At 40.3% G+C, this 20,355-nt stretch overlaps 1 protein-coding gene across 1 annotated transcript in view; it reads left to right on the forward strand.

Moving 5' to 3' along the window:
- Nucleotides 1-211: 211 nt before the first annotated feature.
- TRDN (triadin) overlaps nt 212-20,355 on the forward strand; it is a 239,051-nt gene continuing 218,907 nt past the window's right edge. The window contains exon 1 of the mRNA XM_063125451.1: nt 212-590. Coding sequence (XP_062981521.1) covers nt 569-590 — 22 coding nt within the window. The 5' untranslated portion in view covers nt 212-568. The remainder of the gene's footprint in view (nt 591-20,355) is intronic.

Here is a 20,355-nt window from a genome sequence, read left to right on the forward strand (position 1 = left end):
GTGCTAAGAATACACTGGAGCTTGGTTGGATAAGATTACCGTCAAGTCTATATTTCATATTTCTGACCTAGACCTCAAAAGAACTGTAATCATATTAAAGAAGCTGTAGGGGGCTTCTTTTGACCGTCCTTTCCCCCCAGCTCCTCTGGGTGATTGCTGCTTCTCCCCCACATTTTGCTGTCTGATTTGGAACCGGACTCTGAGAAATAAATAAATAAGTCAACCCCTGAGTGTGGTGCCTAGGATGCCAAAAAATGCCGTGCTAGAGATCTGCTGAGAGCCATGGCTATTTTTGTTAGAAGCTGATACTTTAGTCGGAGCTGTGAGCCTTGCCTTGGAAAAGGGGTTAGTTTCTTGGGAGGTGGGGAAGGAAGGACAGGGTTTGACAGAGAAGATCGCTCCGAAGAAGAAGAAAAGACCCCAAAGAAAGTAAGAACTGTGCAGAACTTCCCATCTTTTAATTCACCACCTCCTGCCAGAGAGCAGGCAGCACTGACCCTGTCATAGCCTCTCAGCTGCCCATATATAACGTGACCTTTTCACCGGAGTGATTCTTACTGTCACCATTATGACTGAGATTACAGCAGAAGGTACTGTAACAATTCTGATGTTATAATTGTTTTTTTTGGGGGGGGAGATTTCTGCCTTGACATAATAGACTCAGCTGATGAGCATGGTCAATGGTTTTGGAGAAAATTACAGATCTGTTGTAGGCTGAGTGTTTTGTTTTTGGTTTTTTAAGGCTAGAAGCTGTCCTTCTACAGCAGCTGGAATTTGTACTGGTTAGTTAAGCTCGATCATCATCACACACCTCTAAAAATAGCCTTAGTCACATAAGCTCAGCAACTCTAGCTTAGACAGAGAGGCTGAAGGGGTGAAAGTGAGGAGAAATGAGATGTATCGAAACTGTAGCTGGTCAAGTTTAAACCTCAACTCTGTTGCTAAGATTGTGGTTTGGCATTTATTTATGCACACCATGACAAGGCTTCCTTTGCAGAACAAACACACATTTTTAAATAAGATGATTTCCCCCCTTTAAATTCAGCTTTTACCTGTTGAAGACTTTTTAGAGAGCACATTGCATTGTGTTTCCTGTTATTTCATAAATTCCATCTTGCATCTATTATTTGAAAATGTGCCTCTTAGCACATTATGTAGCACCAAACCTGGGCCTGCCGCAAAATGTATACTCCATAGGAAAGCTGATCTGACAAGTCTGCCAAGATATAACATGATTTCAGATGTTGTTTGCCATGCACACACTTTTTATATGAATGATTAAAGGAAAAACTTATGTGTATACCTAAAAAGCAGTAGTGTGTGAAGAGGCTGTTGCTCTACTCAGATCTATGTTGACGGGGTGCAACACACTTACTTACTGTACTAGCGTTTATGTAATACTTTTAATTTTGAAATGTGCCTTACAGGGCAGAACTAGAATCATCGAATAGTAGAGCTGGAAGGGGCCTATAAGGCCATCAAGTCCAACCCCCGTTCAATGCAGGAATCCACCTTAAAGCATCCCTGACAGATGGCTTTCCAGCTGCCTCTTGAAGGCCTGTAGTGTGGGAGAGCCCACAACCTCCCTAGGTAACTGGTTCCATTGTCATACTGCTCTAACAGTCAGGAAGTTTTTCCTGATGTCCAGCCGGAATCTGACTTCCTGTAACTTGAGCTCATTATTCCGTATCCTGCACTCTGGGATGATCGAGAAGAGATCGAGATAGATGGAGATAGATGGGGTTACCCCTCAAAACAGGTACCCCACATCCTGTTCCCCACCTCTCCCAGCAAGTTTAGTTCGGGAATCATATGTCGGGATGTAACAAACAGAGCAAAATGCAGGGAACCCAACTACGAAGTGCCAATGAGTTAAAGACATGACCAAGATTTAAAGATTGCACACTATGCCTCACAGCAAATTAAACCTTTGAAATAAATTCTGTGCTTGATAAGACTACGCAATATTATTCCTGAACGCCTTAAGCAATTGATACACTCTTGGAAGCCCATGAGAGCTTTGCTTAAGCAAGGGGCTACAAAGAATGAAATCGGTTCCTATAAATAAAGAAATGGTTATCTGAAAAAGATGAATAGTTCATGAATAATTTTAATATGTCTGGGCCATTAATATATACAAATAACATTATATCCCACACAATGAAAAAGGGAAACTTTATTTTTTTTAATGCAGGCTTTTCAAGATCGAATGTTCAGTTTTACAATGGAATCTCACACCAGCCTTTTCCATTGTGGATCATTCCATTTTCCTTCCCCAAGCTTATTACTGTCCTTTCTATAAAGAAAAGGCTCTCAGATAATATTCTTTGCACTTTTTATTCACCAATCCAAGACACTGTGCCCCAAGTCACTGTGGTTATTAATTAAATATGAAAGCAAAATATGTTTCATATAAGAGGATTTGCGTTAAGTATTATTGGAGACAGAATCTGTTGCTTTCTAAAGACTGTAAAATTAATGGGGCACTGAAACTCTTCATATTCATGTTCAATAGTGCATTTGCTAATAGCATGCATAAAGCTGATGCAGCCATCTATTTTGATCAGAGTCATGGTGAACCAAATGTAGCATTTATGGAAGAAAACAGAACATTTTCTTACAAATGGTTGGATTTTTTTTAACATTGGTGGTTTACCAGCTTGGGCCTAGTGGCAACACCCTTCTTTTTCTTTTTTTAATGAAGATTGACACAAACTTTATTCAGATATAAATTTAGTGAAAAGTGATCAGCAAGTAAGTTCATATGGGAGAATGGAGTCTTGTGGGTCAGTATTCTATCCCTCCCTTCCTAAAGTCCCATTGTCAGTCAGAACTCTCTCCTCATAGCTCTCGCCTTTGGGTTGCCACCTTGAGGTTTATACTCATGAGTTCAGGGCCAGCCCCACCATAAGTAGAGTGAACTAGCTTGCTCAGGCAGCAGGTTCTGGAGAGTCAGGATCAGCGGCAAGGTGTGTGCCACGTGGCCTGCCCTTATGCCACCTGAGCTGGCCTGCTTCTCTCAAGTGTTGGGGAGGACACTGTCCCATAGCTAGTATTAAAGTAGTTTCCAACTCTCAGACAGGGTAGCTTCTATATGTGGGAGGAAGGGGTGGGTGGGATGGGTCGGTGGGTGCAATCTTACCTTCACTCAGGCAGTAAAACCTATTGGGCCAGCCCTGCCTCAGGTGTGTGTGGCCCAGAGAACCTCCTCTTGCTAATTCCTATTGTAGAATCATAGAATAGTAGAGTTGGAAGGGACCTATAAGGCCATCAAGTCCAACCCCTGCTCAGTCATGACATGAAGGTAGCTCAATTTCATCACTATTATCCACATGGATTGTAATGAAATGTAGTGACAGTTCAAAATAGTACTATTAGGTAAGGTAACACTGACATGAAGGGACACAAAGATCCCATGTCTCAGATTCAAGTAGTAGAAGTCTGGAACATGGAACCAATTTTCCTATTGAGTGATCTTTATTTAAAGTGAAACTAAATGTAAATAAGCATTCCTCTTAAAATACACACACTCACACCAACGCACAAGTGAGCTTTTGTACCAAGTGAGTTATTTCAGCTGCTTTAAATATCTACATTGCTAATCTGTTGTTGTTGCTTGGATCTTGCAATCATTCATTTGAAATCTAATGCTCTGTTAGAGTGTCCTAGTAGAGATAGGCAGGATATAAAAGGTAGAATGGAAGGAGGGGGAAGAAGGAAGGATTTGTTTTGCACAGCACTTAAGACGCCATTCAGCTGCTTTGTTTCTGGGTTTTCGCACCATGGAAAATAATGGAGGCTTATAGATGGCAATACATCTCCATTTGAGAGAAGACTGCCCTTTGGCATGTAGATCAAGCAAGATTTACCAGTGTATGGGGAAAATCTATAGTGTTCGCTTTTTTAAAACACACACAAACTTCCACTTAAGTCATTGTCAAGCGTCATCTAGGCTGTAAGAGAACCAACTGTATGAGATATTACACCTAGATAATTGACTACATAGACTGTAGAGTCTGTCACATGGCAGCTGCAATAATTTTGGACACCCGTGATGTGATGTTTTTTCCAGATAATGGCCACTTAATGCTGCCAGGTTCCTTGGCTGTTGTATTACTGGCCGTCTGTCTGATGGCTACTAAAAGAAAATGCCTTTAGGTTCTCTCTCTCTCTCTCTCTCTCTCTCTCTCTCTCTCTTTCTTGTGTGACATGTAAATGCACATGTAAATGGCTTTGAGTGCTGTTTTTCCTGGTAGAAAGGCAGGGTACAACTCCAATCAATCAATCAATCAATACAATAATGTGTTTGTCATTGCAAGCTAAACAGGGAAATAATCAATCACTCAATTTAATGCTGATGCAATACCACTGAAACAAATTGTGTGTAATAGGCATAAAGCAAAAAATAAAATAAAAATAAAAATAAGAAAAAATAAGGAAGATGCCCAGGGGTAGTATCCAATAGCATAAACCAATGCATGTGCAATGTAATAAGCATTGGTTTACACTAGTGCAGTTTTGCACTAGTGCTAGCACTTGAGCACAATTGGATACTAACCCAGGTGCATAAAATCTTAACACTGATTCTTGCTTGTAGCCTGTGAGATATTCAGAAATGTAACTATTATTATTATTATTATTATTATTATTATTATTTATTTATTTATTTATTTATATAGCACCATCAATGTACATGGTGCTGTACAGAGTAAAACAGTAAATAGCAAGACCCTGCCTCATAGGCTTACAATCTAATAAAATCATAGTAAAACAATAAGGAGGGGAAGAGAATGCAAACAGGTACAGGGTAGGGTAAGCAGGCACAGGGTAGGGAAAAACTAACAGTAGAAAGTAACAGTAGAAGTCTGCACAGCATCAAGTTTTAAAAGCTTTAGGAAAAAGAAAAGTTTTTAGTTGAGCTTTAAAAGCTGAGGTTGAACTTGTAGTTCTCAAATGTTCTGGAAGAGTGTTCCAGGCGTAAGGGGCAGCAGACGAAAATGTGTCAAGTGTCTAGATATTTAATGCAATCCGTTATTGTGAGAGGTCTTGAACTCTCGCAATAGTTCGGTTGACCTCTCCCATTAGCACTGTGGCTTGAGCACAAGGCAGGAGGGTTGGCTGGGCAGGTGTGAGAGAGAACGACCAGCTGAGTTGGCTGGTTGGCAAAACATGTTGGGTGGGAAGGAGGTGGGTCAGCTGCAGGGCTGCTTGGTTGCTCCTTCCTGCCCAACCCATTGCCTGCCCCCTTCTGCCAGCCAGCCAACCCAACTGGCCACTGTCTTTTGCTTGGTCAGGTGGGAGGGTGAGTGGGTGTCTGGGCAACGAGTGGTAGGTGGGTGGGAACCAAGAACTGCCAAGCCCTTTGGAGGGGGAGAGTGCCGCAATTCACTGCTCTTCCCATTCCATCACCTGATGGGCCTGCATCAGGCTGCATCATTATAGGGCTGGTCCTACCTTCTTTATTGTCCACAGCTGCCCATGGCAGTGGTGGAGCTGTGGCAGAGTAGTAGTTCAAACAGACTTTCCTTGATGACTCCAACTTCTAATTTAAGGCATTCAGGCCAAAGATATCTTCACATGGGTCACTACCTTTATCTTAAAAGTATGGACAGATACATGCACTGAGACATGTATCAGTTCATACGTTGGAGCTGTTGGCTCAAACGTCTGTGGGTATAATTTTTGCATGGCATCTAGCTTTGCCATGGTGTGCATGTTGTGCGAACCCAGGCAGCAGGAGATTTTTCAAAGTTAGAAAACCCTCAAATAACTATAAAACAAACCATGTCTAACCCTCAAACAAGTCCTACTGCCTGGATTCGCATGACACAAGAAACCATGGCAAGCCAGCATGATGCAACAGCCCGTCCCAGTTAAATTTAGCCATGGTGGGTTGTTGTGTTGTGTGAACCAGGTCATTCTCTCAAACTGCTCTCCCACATGGGTTGCATGCAGCCAGTTTACATCAGTTGCAGCAGAGCCTGGGAGCAAAAGTATGGCTAAAAATACTTGTGATTAAGCTCTGGCTTGGTGTTGAGCATAATGCCATTGGGAAGCTGGGCTTAGTTTGATTTAGAATTTTAATATATTTCATTTATTGTTTCATCTGTTTGTATATTTTTTAAAATTATATCTAGCCTTTCTGCTGATCAGTCTTTAAAGCAGTGTATAAACATTAAGTTTACACAGGACAATTAAAAATCAAAAGGATAGAAACAATTAAGAAACAATGTGACATCAACCCAGTAAAACAGCAGATATAATAAAAAGCCCATGTTATATCCTTCCAGAGGGTTCAGCGGAAAAATAGTTTTTATCTGGTGCCTAAAAATCTAGGTATCCAGGGAATTGCCTTGGAAATGGTATTCTAGAGTTAGGGTGCCATCACAGGAAAGGCCATGGGCTTTGCTAGACGTACCTGTTAATCCGGGCGTGTGGAAGGGCCAGCCCGTGCTGCAGCTAGCATGGGCTGTCGCTCCTAGCTAGACGTCAGATGCGATGGGGTAAAGGAAGCCCCATTGCGTCGGCCATTTTTTATGTTTGAAAGGGGCAGGAGCACTCAGGTAAGTTGTTGTTTTAAAAAAGGTTTCCCCTGCCCCCAATCTCCCTCCCCCCCCGGCTGCAATCTCCCCACCCTGGCTCCGCTCTTCCCCCCTGGCCCGGATCTCTCCCCCCGCGATTTCCCCCATGGCCCCAATCTCCCCCCCTCTATGATTTCCCCCTGGCCCCAATCTCCCCCCTGTGATTCCCCCCCCCCAGCCCAATGGGCACAGTGGCTTCTCCCAGCTACTCATGAGTAAGTCGCGTAGCCGGGAAAAGCTGTAGAATGGGCTAGACCTTCTGCGGCCCCAGGCTCAGCCCGGGACTGTGGAAATATCGAGCCAAAAGTGGTGCCAGTTATCTCGGGCCAAGGGAGGGTTGACCCCCTGGCTGACCCCAGGATCCCCTGTGTGTCATCTGGATGCACAGGGGTGAGCCCGGGTATCAGCCCGGGCTAAACCTTCATCTAGCAAAGGCCCATGTCTTGGGTAACTTCACACCTAATCTCAGAACTTGGGAGAACCCAGAAATGGGCAGAATTCATACTGGGGCAGGACAGGCTGTCCTATAGATACCCCTTAGGGCTGAATAAAACCAACGTTTTGCATTACTTCCAGAAACAAACTGGGAGCTAATGGATGTGTTACAACATTGGCTGCTGTTTTTTGTTAGGAAAGCCCTACAAATATTCTGAACATTATGAAGGCATGGATAACTGTAGCAATCCCATGTTTTCTCAGTAGAGCTTGCAGCCTCTGTATTAGCCAAAGTTTGTGACATGTGCTCTGAGCAATGGATGCCACTTTTTTGTCCAAATGCAAGTCAGTGTCAGACTCTTTTCCCATTTGGACACATTCTCTCCAAGCTCCCTGCATTCAATATCAAGACAAGTTCACCCAAATTCTCTTGCCATCTTTAATGTTGATGCCAACTAATTTTCAATGTTGCATGGATAGCAGTAGGCTCTCACAGGAGTCTGATGCCAGAGTGTGACGAATCCTAACCAGAAATGGACTTGCTTTTTATGACAGTATGTTATATCCATTTTTTCTTCCTGTTATAATTTTAAAATCTAGAGGATATCTGGCTACCTAGAGCAAGGACCAGTCTGATCAAATATATAAAGTGAGCAACCTAATCCTTTTTGTATAGGAACACCTCTTTATATATAAACATCCCGTTTGCTTTACTTGCAGGGCAACTAAATAATGTGTTTATTTATAGAGTAAGGATGGATAGAAACTGAAAGGAACTGGAAAAGGAAGTCTAAGGATAGAGTCTTGCTCCAGACCATAATAATAAATGTAACCCTATAAACCCCTAACAGTTCTTCTTCCTAGCATCACATCTGTAAATTGTCATTGACATATATTGAAAATCTATCCACTGTTAATATCTTCCTGTAACAGACAAGAATTTAAACCCCTGTTTCATTGCATTTGTTGTTAGCGACGTGAACAGTATTTATACCTTGAAGTTTTTCCTTAGTTTTATAGACAAAGTTTTAGTTTGTCTATAAAACTAAACTAAACTTAGTTTTAGGACAGCACAATATTAAAAAAAAAAAATCCTCTTCGCAAATACATTTCCATCAAGATATATAGAGGTGGCAATCAATGGTCCCTTTTTTGTTACCTTGAGAAAGCTAAATAGACTTGACCTGAAATTAAGATGTTTTCTAGACATCCTTAACTCTGAGTGTCATCACACGGAGGGAAATCAAGTTTCATTACCATCACTTCTCCTGTGCTTTTGTCCTTCATTACTTCTTCTTTCGAAAGAGGAAGTAAACAACCTGCATATGGCCCATTCAGTGGGCCGTTTTGATCGCACTGCTTCTCTCGCACACAGTTCTGTCTCAAAAATAATTCAGATTTACTGGGTTCTTTTTTTGTCAGGCAAAGAAGGCTACAAGGGGCGGGAGGCACATGGGATGCAGATGTTGTTGTGAATATGACCTGCAATAAGTGTACGATAAAATAAGCATGTCCAGTAGTGCGATAAAATAAGTGTGTCCAGCGTGCGATAAAACACTTGTCTGCTGTTGCCCTCTGTTCAGTCCTTTGCAATATGTCAAAATCTCTTTGCACTGCTGAGCTAGACAGAGCATTTCAATATGTTTGTGTTTAATCTACTTTCTCAATACATTGCACTATACTTTTCAAAGGCTAGGATGTTTCCAATAAGTTTCAGCATCACCCTATCTCAAAAGAGGTACAATACAGGAAACTGCCTTCTACCAAGTCATTAGCAAAGTAGATGTGTAGTTAATTGTGCAACTACAATTAACTTGCACTTTTGAAAACGTGTAAGGGTTGCATACCCCTAATACACGTACGCACACACGTGTATAAAAACACAGTATGCGTGTCAGGTCCCATACTTCCATTCACACTTTAGAATTTTATTTATTTATTGCATTTCTATACCGCCCAATAGCCGAAGCTCTCTCAGAATAATCTGAGTCCTTTAGGGATTTTGTTCATCAAATTCTGTTGTGCTTTGGTTTAGTGGAAATATTGTCTCATTTTCCATCTTAAATAAAATGTAGTTCTTTATACACGAGATGTACTTACACTGAATTTCTACTCTATAGGGAGTGGGGCAGGGAAAAACATATATACTCTAAATAAATAAATACCCAACAAAGTCCCAACATGTAATAAGGAGAATGGTGTGTGTATATATATTTGGATAAAATAATCTAAAAGACTGGTGGGAATCATCTTTCATACATTTCTCTGATTCTAAATCAAAGATTGCTATCTAATTTTTACAAGCATCAGTTTGTTATTGAAGAATTGCTGCTAGTGTTGATTATTGTTTCCTTTTTTGTAAAGAGCAATAAAGTATTTTTTTTATTTAAAAAAATACTTTGCTGACAGCAATGACAACAACTAAAAATCCCTTTGATGCTGAAGACTGCCTTAAGGGAAAATACACTAATAAATGTATAAAAAAATTGATTTCCAGGGGTTTAAAATTTATATTTAGTTAGCATACATTTATTTAAGATAACTTCTTCTGTAATTATTCAAGGCTGTGATGCTTTGGGGTTTCTCTTCCTCATTAAAGCTGATTGAAAAAATGTTCCTCGCCAAATTATATTTGCCATATTTTTGTTTGTCAGCTTATGCAGTCCTAATGCATTTCACAGCAAGATGTGCTGAAAGCATGCATACCTAAAGTTGTAAACATACTGCATTGCTTGGTAAATGTATTCTTACCAATTCATCTGTTTTTGCAGTTTTTATTTTTTTATTTATGTCAATGTTTTATATGGCACTTTTCGGGGTAAAAAGTTTTCAAGGCGGCTTCCACAAAACGAATTTAAACGATGAACTTCAGGACAATAAAACATTAAGAAGTCAATGTTAAAAACAAACAATAAAATATCCAGCCCGAACATACTAAAAACCAATAGAAATGTAACTAACATATTTCTAATTGATAAAATAATGCTACACAAGCAAAGTATTAAGAAAGGGGGTAGGGCAATGCAACAGCTAAGGTGGAAAGGAGTCCTAGAATAGAATTTAGCTATGTAATATAATAGGCAATCTTTTCTCTTTCTGATTTTTATTTCTTTCTTCTGTTGCACTTCATTTTGATCAGGACCACCTGCCAGGTACATGCAGAAAAAAATCTATTTGCCCTCAATGGTGCTCTTTGCTGCACTAAACAGAAGCCAGGAAGGGATAACTTCCTGCAGGAAATTGGGCCAGATCTACACGAGACAGGTTATGACAGTCTGAAAATGGCTTGAAAACTGTGTATGGAGTGTGTCCCAGGCCCCAGCAGTTGATACTACTGTTATAAACCATTTGTGTGTGGACTTGAGCCAGATCAGAGCACAATGGCTACCTTTTTCTCCAGAATAAAGTTGCTTGTTTAAGCATGCTTTTAAGATTCACATATTATGAAGTTTGGTCCACTGTGGTCTTGTGCATAGATAGGAGGAAAATCAGTTGTTGCGAGGAACAAAGCACTATAATAATCAGGGATATTAATCGCAGGGATTGTGGGACCTAGTGCTGATGCTTGTATTTATAGGCCCAAAATGTATGTAAGTATATATCTAATAATTCACACGTGCACAAACTGCCATATAACAGGCTATAAATACAAATTAGGTAGCCAGGAATGTTAGGTGGTTAAACAAAGGGAACTTAGGGTGCAATCCTATGGCTGTAAAGGCAGAGCAAAGTCCTAGAACCCCAATGCTGGAAGTTATAGGACCTTTCTCTGTCTAAACATACATAGGATTGTGCCCTAAAAGAAGCTAAAGGACACCAATCTGGCCCCAAACTTTAAATCTGTATCTTTAGATCTGTATCTAGCAGCTACATCTCTCCTCCTTGTCATTTATACTTTAGGGTATTAAAAGCGCCCCCCCCCAACCACCAGGCTAGGGGCCCAATCTGAATCAGCTCCCCTGCACTTACTCTAGAGTAAAAATAAAAACAATAATACAGAGTTAAAATAAGGTCTGTTTTGGCCCTCAGTCCTCCAATTTTTCAAAATTGCTGCAAGGCTTATGCAATACACTAACTAGGAAGGTAGGTGGACAAAAACAAAATGAAAAGGATTTTAATGTAGAAATTGTATGTTTATAAATTGTTCGCAGCCACCTTGGTCCATTAGAATAATAAATAAATAAATCAAAACGTCAATGGATAACACCTTTTTTGGGATTAACTAAAGAATGACAACATAGCCAGCATGTTCTCTAGGATTCTTCCTTTTTAGGCTTGATGATATATTAAACAGAAATAGTAAAAGGCAAAGACGGCATGGCAGAAAATTGCTGTGTAGGCTTTAGTGTATTTGAAAATACAGAAAATGCAATTTCAGAATAAAAATAGAAACTTTTCTTTTATTGCTTATAAGAGTAAATGTATGAAAGGGTATCATGGTCTATGTGTAGGTCAGGATCAATGTTACAAGTTTCTACTGGTTCCAAGAAATAGTTGCTTGAGCCCTATCAGTGGCAAGGAGTCATCACTGGTTAGTTAAAGTTATCAATGTAGATCTAACCACCTACACCTGGTTTTGGGCATATCTCTCTTAGGATGTTTCTACTCCAGCCATTTATCCTGGGATTGTCCGGGGATCATCTCCCTGGGCATCCAAATGACACACAGAGGATCCCTGGAGCAGGCAGAGATGATCCCTCCATTTTCTTAAGATAATCCTTAGGTGTAGAAAGGGCCTTAAACTATAGTGCGTACATTTTCTTCCTGACTTGTTTGCAATCTCCTTGAACTTTGCTATCAGCAAACCAAATTGGTAATGAATTGTTCATTATTATTTTGGTCTGCTGATTACCCAGTTTTACTTAAATTATCCAATCAAGATATCATTCAATCAAGGAATAACTAAGAAGCTATAAAATCCTGGTACTCATCATGAACTGTTTTAAATTCTCTAAAGAGGACACATTTTAAAAAAGAATAGTTATATGGTTTCTATGAAGACATTTAAGTTTTGTTTTGCAATTTGCAGATTACCCAATTTGTGTTGAGAGGAGAACAAGATTCCTTGTATATATTGCTGGCTACAAATTATTGTCTCCACCAATGTATCTATTTTATATAAATGTAACACATTAATGTAACAGAATACAGATAGATGGCTTGTCCGTATATACATTTTCCAAAACGGAGCCATCTATTCTCTATTGAGTCATTTCATTTTGGCTTTTTTTTTTTTTTTGGGCCAGTTCTGTTCTTTAGATTAAATTCACTTTATTTTATACTTTCTCTTCTAAGAATCTGGGTAATAAATATCCCATGAGTCAATTTAGTTATTAACGAAAACAGTATAAATAGTCCCTATTCTCAGATGTCCTTTCATCCCCTACATAAGCTTAGCTAGAGAGAAATGATATATAAGATTCATTCCAATGCTAAACATGGAATCCAATTATGTTATTCCACATACAACTTGCCAGCCCTCTTTTCTCTTCGCCTTCACTACTGGGTCGGGCTAAATGTGTCCAAGTGCTCTGGATCAAAAAGGCATGTGGATATATATATCACACACACACACACACACACACACACACACACACACACACACACAGAGCATTTTGCCTTGGATTCGGGTTACACTTCTGAAGAATTTACAGATGTTAAATGGTTTTGTGTATCTTAGAATGTCACAGTAGTTCCAAGAAAATGGCTTGTTAATTTTATGACAAGATATAGGAGTACCCTTGCCAATGTAACCTGTTCATTTTGCTTTGCATATATGACAGTCCATTTACTAATAATTAATTTTGCATCATACTTATAAATGCCCTTTATTTCCCCCCCAAATAATCTGGGTTGGGCTCTGACTATTTTATTTATTTATTACATTTCTATACCACCCAATAGTCAGAGCTCTATATGGATTCCATCCCCCCTCACTCCCAACCCATAATTAGTTTTCTTTTTCACTGAAAGGAAACAATAAAGGACAGAAGGAACAAAAATGGAAAGTCTGTAATATGACAGTCAGTGCAAGAGGCTACAGTGCTAACTGTATTGTAAATACCCAGTTTCAATGAAAGTGAAAGTATACATTTTTTATGATTATTGCTAATCTAATTAATGTCAGAGTGCAACACTATTTATATAGTAGGAAAGGAAATTCGTAAAGAAAAGTGACATGATGAATAACCACAATCCAGTAAGCTGTGAAATACAGAGAATTGGGTTGAATAAATAAGTAGATTTTTTTATTCTTATTACAAACATCAAACAGACTGATTGAGATCTGGATAACATTATTCCACTGACAAATTTATTATCATGAAAGTAATGTATTAATATTAAGAAAAGCACTTGCAACTTAACTAGGACCATAGTGTATATTTTAAAATCAAAATGGAAGGGTTTATAGACTATTTCATCTTACAGCCTGCATCTACAGGATGCACAAAATTTTGGTGGATGCAATAATGAATTGGTTCGGTTTCACTCCCAAATCCTGGACTATATCTAGAATGACTGCTCCTTATGAAATGAAAAAAATGGATACCATACACCACATAGTACTAGGCGCTACAGCTAAATCTACCATGACTGAAAGCAATCTAGTGGCATTGAAAGAAAACACTGAAGACTGATAACATAAACATTGTAAAATAAAAGGGGAAAAAAAGCAAAAATAGCTGTGTTAGCCATAAGAAAAAAATACTGTTAATCCTGCTGATCTCCTGGTCTCTGCAGAGGTTACCGCACAAAAGATGACATATACTGTGCACAATGACAATATCCCACAAAAGTCTGCTATTCTGTTCTCTTAAGTAGTTAAAACCTGAGCTTTAGGACTTTTATCTCTTCACAGTCATTTAAAATAGAAATGATGGTGTAGGACCATACAATATGCTCGCAATTGTGTGAGAGTGTTTTGACAGGACCAACAATACCGTCTGAAGACTTTTTGATGCTAATCCCCGTTCCTAGTTGTAATGCTTGAATAAAGCTGAAACTCATAAAAGCACTCCCATAAAATCTTGCACAATAGAAACAGTTGCGTTAAAAAAAGGAGGGGGGGGTCAAATGTCTTATAGAAACAATATTCTTTCATAATAAACTCAGGATGCTATTAAAAATTCTCATCTAAGTGGGCCATGAAATTGCTTCTCCAATACATTTTAGGTAGCTGGGGGAAACCATTTTTTTTTAATCTAGAAAATAGCATGGCTGTGGTCCAAATAGTTTGGTGAACTAGTTTGGACTTGGGGTGCCCTTATTTCATGCCACAGACCTCTTGTGTGGCCACAGAAATATCACTTGCATCTTTTCTACACTGTAGCTCAGAGATGGACAGATTCTAAGTTTTATGAGTTGCAGTTTATTATTAAATTGCTGAGGTCCGCCAACCAGAGCCATGTGTAAAAACAGTGGCAATGGGGGAGGGGGCAGAATCATGTGCTGAAAGGTGGGTGCCTTTGAGCACCTGATCAGCATAGGAATTTCTTTTCAGAATTGAGTTCACAGTTCTTTCACACAAATCCACTCCCCAACCTTTCCTCACCTACACACTACAGTCTAATTTAGAAAAAAGGAAGTTGGGGGGTAAGCCAGATATTTGCTGTTGCTATTCTCAAACATTTTCCATTTAGAAATCCTTCACAATCTATTGTAAATTACCCAAAGGTCTACCGGCAGATGCTGATCAACCCTTAGTCTGCCTCTACTGTAGCTTTGGGCAGGGATAGTTAGAAAATGAATCTAGTTTCAGGACTGTCTGATTCTGGTTACTTTTAAAATTATAAAAATGTGAGGCACGGAGCCCTTGAAAAATATTCTATTTAGGGGCACAGTGTGTGGTGTGTGTGTGTGTGTGTGTGTGTGTGTGTAGTCTATATAGTTTACGTTTCTCCTCTTCTTATGAAACATATTTGCATTAAAATAATATGCTTTCAAAAATAAAATTGCAGAATTCTTCACTGCTTTGCTCTGTTAAAGTAATAATAATCCTCACAATAGATTGTTATGGGAATTATTATGACATCAAAAAGACAAGATTATGACTACAGGTGGATGTAGGCAGTGGGAGCTGATGAACTCTTTAGAATGGGAGACCCTGGGCATGTCTAGATGGGGTGATATCCCAGGGATCATCCCTGTGCATCCACATGATGCACAGGGGATCCCACGAAAAGGGAGGGATGATCCCTCCCTTTCCCCAGGATATGGCCCTACACTTTAATCCCATTTTCCCCTCGGTCTCGGGATGATCCCGACACCATGGGAGGTGTGGGCCGCTGTTCTGGTTTATCCCAAGCAGCTGTTAACCAGGGACCAACAAGCAGGACACTCTCCCACCCATGTTCCCCAGCAACATATAGGCTTACTGCCTCTGATACTTCAGTATAAAGGCTTACTGCCTCTGATACTGGAGGTTGCACTTAGCTGTCAGGACTAGTAGCCATTGATACCCTCCTCCTCCAAGAATTTCTCCAACCCCCTTTTAAAACCATCCAAATTGGTGGCCATCACTACATCTTGTAGTAGTGAATTCCATAGCTTAACTCTGCACTGTGTGAAGAAGTACTTCCTTTTATTTGTCCTGGATCTCCCACCAATCAGCTTCATGGGATGACCCTGGGTTCTAGTATTATGGGAGATGGAGAAAAATGTCTCCCTCTCCACATTCTCCATCCTATTTAGTGTTTAAAAAACTATCATGTATTTAGCATCACATATCTTTTCGCACTGATTCACTATTCAGCCTACTGCATGGCTTGAGCTGGAGAGAGCTACACCACCCTCTGGTATTCCCATGACACCATATAGGGACCCAGATGAGTTTGCTTAGGGAGGAGAGGTTCCCCTCACCTTTCTATCCTTTCTTTTGCCATGGACTTGTTCTGACCAGAGTTCCATTCCTCCTTGAATCCTGTTGAACAAGAAGAATTTCTAAAATGAATTCTACTGGAGCACGCCCACCACGCTGCAGCCTGCAATTCCTTCCATTCATTTCCAGCAATCTCTCCAATATTTTATGCTACCCACCCCCCAAAAAAGAGTAATGTAAATGTGATCACACACATGATTGCATCATGGTTCTGACACACAAAATTACCTGAGCATTGGGAAAACAATATCCAAAAGCACATTGGTGTTCTTGGACATACAGCCATATCCAGTTGCCTTTTGATGTTGCTTCTGTATTCTGTTCATACTGGTAATGCAGAGAATGGGGCTGATAACAGAAAAGAAAGGAAGAAACCAAAAACTACCTGGGCATCGTTCTCTGTACATAATTCAGAAGGTGCTGGAGTGTGTGGTGCTTTTTTAGCTCCAGAGATTTCTGGACAAGGCAGTTTTAACTAGATCCATTTCAATCTGGCTCCAGGTCTGCATGTTGGACAGAGACTGCTTTGGTTGTCTGGTGTAGGATCTATGCTGCGAACTGGACAGGGGGTGGGAGTCACCCTGTGGTTTCTGCTGGACCTCTCAGTGGCTTCCAATACATCAACCATGGTATTCTTCTGAGGTGCCTGTTTGAGGCTTGTACTTTGGTTGTACTCCTAGATTTGGCCCTGAACCTGGATGCCCACATCTCGGCGGTGGCCAGAACCACATTTGTGCAACTGAAACAAATACACCAACTGTGCACATTCCTAGAAATGTCTGATATGGCTGTGGTCACACATGCCTTAGTTAAAGCCCTGTTTGGACTACTGCAATGCTCTCTACTTGGAGCAGGATCCAGGAGGTTGGCAACTGCTCCTTGAGAGAGGGAGTGGTTCTGGCTGTTTTAAAGAATGTGGTAATTAGGCCACTCTTGAAAAAACCTAACCTGGACCTAGAAGATCTTAACAGCTATAGGCCAGTTGCTAACATCTCCTTCTTGGGCAAGATGCTTGAGTAGGTGTTTATTGGCCAGCTCCAGGCACTCTTGAATGAAGTGGATTATCTAGATCCATTTCAACCGAGCTTCAGACAAGGGCTAGATCTACACTCCTGCTTTATAATAGTATTGAAGTGCACTGGTAACTGTTGGGGCACATTACTCATCCCATATACCACTTTCATAATGTTATTTCTTGCTTTTTATTCCACATTATCACTATTGCAAATATCATTGTGTGTCCTATGAGTTATAAATGCACAAGAGGGATATAGAGTTACCATGATGGGATTATAGTAATTTGACACAAGGTGTAGATCTGGCCCTGGTTTTGGAACAGAAACTGCCTTGATCCCCCTGTGGGATAACCTTTGCCAAGAAAGGCACAAAGGAGTGAGATCCTTTTGGACCTCTCAGTGGCTTTCATGGTATCCTCCTGGATAGGGTATGTGAGCTGGGTGTTGGAGGTACTGCACTACAGTGGTTCTGCTTCTACTCAGATGGCTGGTTCCAGAAGGTGGTGCTGGGTGATTAGTTCCATGGGCTGCCAAAGGGCTCTATTTTATTCCCCATGCTATTCAACATCTACATGAAACCAGTGGGGGAGGTTATCTGGAGATATGAACCCAAGTGTTATCAATATGCAGATGAGACTGCTTTATTTCTTCTTTTCATCAAATCCAGGTGAGGTAGTGAGTATTCTGAATCACTGCCTGGTAATCTCTCATTTGGATTACTGCAATGCATTATAAATAGAGCTGGCTTTGAAAACAGAATTTCAGCTAGTCTAAAATAGGGCAGCAAGACTAGCCTGGACCCTAAGATTCTCCTCAGAGGCCCTTCTCCAGCTGTTCCCTACCAAATGAGGAAAAGGCAGATCGCTACTACTTTTCTGTGGTGGCTCCCTGGGTGTGAAGTATAATCCTTTTAGTGCTAGGTAAAGACCTTTTTATTTTAACCAGGGCAGGATCTTCACTACTGCTTTAAAACAGTTTATAACAGCAGTGACGACAACTGCTGGGGCTCAGGACGCACACCATGTACAGTTTTCAAACCATTTTCAAACCATCATATCCTGCTTGGTGTAGATCTGGCCCAGGTTTTTAACCCTTGCATTTTTTTAAAAAAATCATGTTAGTGTGTTTTTAGATATTTCGCATTGCTGCTGGCTCTTATCTTGGTCCTTACTTTGGTTTTATTCTGTTTTAAATGTATGGGGTTTATATTCTGTTTTACAATGTTATTGTTAAGTTTGCTTTTTGAGCCATATGCAACACCAAAAAGAGAAGATGGATTTGCATTAAAATGTGCATAAGATAATTCATATCTATAGATGCAAATTTAGAAATAATTAATTTAAACAGAACATTAATTTAAATAAAAATATAATACATTTCGCCCTAGTGTGAAAGACCAGGGCCAGGTGACCTATGTGCCTTACTTTTTTTGCTGTCCAAGGCCCGGTTCTTTTTTCACATGGTTCTTTATTTTTAAACTGGACTTAGGCTGGATAGCCCTTTAAACAGAGGACTGCCCTTGGTAAAAAGGACATGTGGCCACCCTTCCAACATGTAACATCAGATTTGTCTCATGTAGCTTTCTCTCCACAGAAAGCGCTCCAGTTCTTTGCAATGCCTCCTCTCATTACTGGCACTATACATAACAGTCGTTAGCATCATAGTAGTCACAGAAAAAGAAGTCTGTTATGCTTCACCTGTTGCAATCTCAGTTCAACTTTTGCATACATAATACTACTGATTTGGAATTTAGCATCTTGTAGTAGATTTTTGTAGCTGTTTGTTACTTTGCAGGCTTGCCCCGCTGGAGTGATTTGACTCAACCAAAATGATGTTCAGGGAAATGTAAGAAGTGATGTCTTTAAAATGTAGCCAAAAAAAAAAAAAAGCCCTTACAAATTGCATCTAAGTATATGAGAAAGAGTATTCATGAACTGAATGCATATTTCATAAATAAGACCACATTTCATGTAAGTGGCAAAAGCAACGCAGTGTGCCAATCTTGTTCAGCTTACATGACATTACAAATCCTAAGTGTAAAACAAATTGCTTGATCAGCATAGGGATGTCTGAAAAGAACGTGAGATGAAAAGAGGACAAAGAACAGGGGAAATGGTGTACAAATGCAAAATGGGTAGAACCGCAGAGCTGAAAAGGAAGCCAATTACAACGGCTTTTGTCAGCTCTGAAAGCCATTAGAACCTTCCATGGCAATACTGAGAGACCCCGTTATTGTCACAAATGGTTGTAAGGGCACATCTGAAGAGCTCTAATTCTGGCGATGGAGGAAGCTGCTTCAGTGCTTCCAGTCTCTTCGTTTGAACAAGATGTCCCAACACCTGGATTCCTGTCAGTCCACATGGATGACTGGAAACAGTGCAAGACAGCATGGGTTGTCATGCTCATAGAGACACCTGCAGTGATCTCTTGTGGAAAAAATATCTACCTGTCTTTCCTGTAGACATTTTTCAACACTCCTCATTAGGTATGATGATACCTACCTGGGAGTGTGTACAGCTGTAATCCCATTATGCACCAAGTTATTTCGGTATAACAGGGACATTGTAGCAATGTGCTGACTCTACATTGTACAGAGAATCAAATTATGTTCCTGGGAACTTAAGCTTTACCAGGGCTATCTAATCCTAGATTTAATTATTTTTATGTTCATAGATGTACAATGTTCTACAAGGAATTGTCTCAGATTTCTGGTGCAATGTAATCATAGAAAGGAACATGTGAAGCTGCCTTAGAAGGGGTCACACCGTTGATCCACCCATCCCAGTATTGTCGACTCTGGCTGGCAGCGGCTTTCCAAGGTTGCAAGCAGAGTTTTCCTGCTCTACCTGGAGATGCCAGAGATTGAATCCAGGACCTTCTGTATGCAAAGCAGGTGCTCTGCTGCTGAACTTTTGGTTAGGACCAGTGAAGGCTGGTGGCTTTGATTTTGGTAGGGCAGTCAATCAATTCTGGATTTCAGTCAGAACCAGCCAGAAATCTAAAAGAGATATCATAGGTATGGAACCCTACCCCAGAATGGGTTCAGTGCCTTGGATAGCAACTTTAAAGTTCTAGCTGGCTTTGACTAAAACCCAGAATGGATTCACAGACCCACCAAAATCAGAGCCGCCAGTATAGATGGGTGAACTTACCACAGTCTGGGTCATGCACCACTCACTGGACACCTACTGGACACCAGACCATGTTCGTTAAGTGTGACAAGCTGCTGGGCTGTCTATTTAGACCATTTATGCTTGTAATTCTGTATATATGGTCCCTTTATGGCTGCCATTTACATGGAAAGGGGCCAAGCTCCTATTTTTACACATTTTTAGTGACTTGGCAAGGGAGAGGGATCCCAGTGCTTGCCTGACTTGGGGTGCGAAGACTTGCAGGCTGTCTCCCCCCAAATTTTGAAGAAAATTTATGTATAGTTTATGTATTT

The sequence above is a fragment of the Elgaria multicarinata genome, chromosome 4, assembly GCF_023053635.1.
Source record: "Elgaria multicarinata webbii isolate HBS135686 ecotype San Diego chromosome 4, rElgMul1.1.pri, whole genome shotgun sequence".
Lineage (NCBI taxonomy): Eukaryota > Metazoa > Chordata > Lepidosauria > Squamata > Anguidae > Elgaria > Elgaria multicarinata.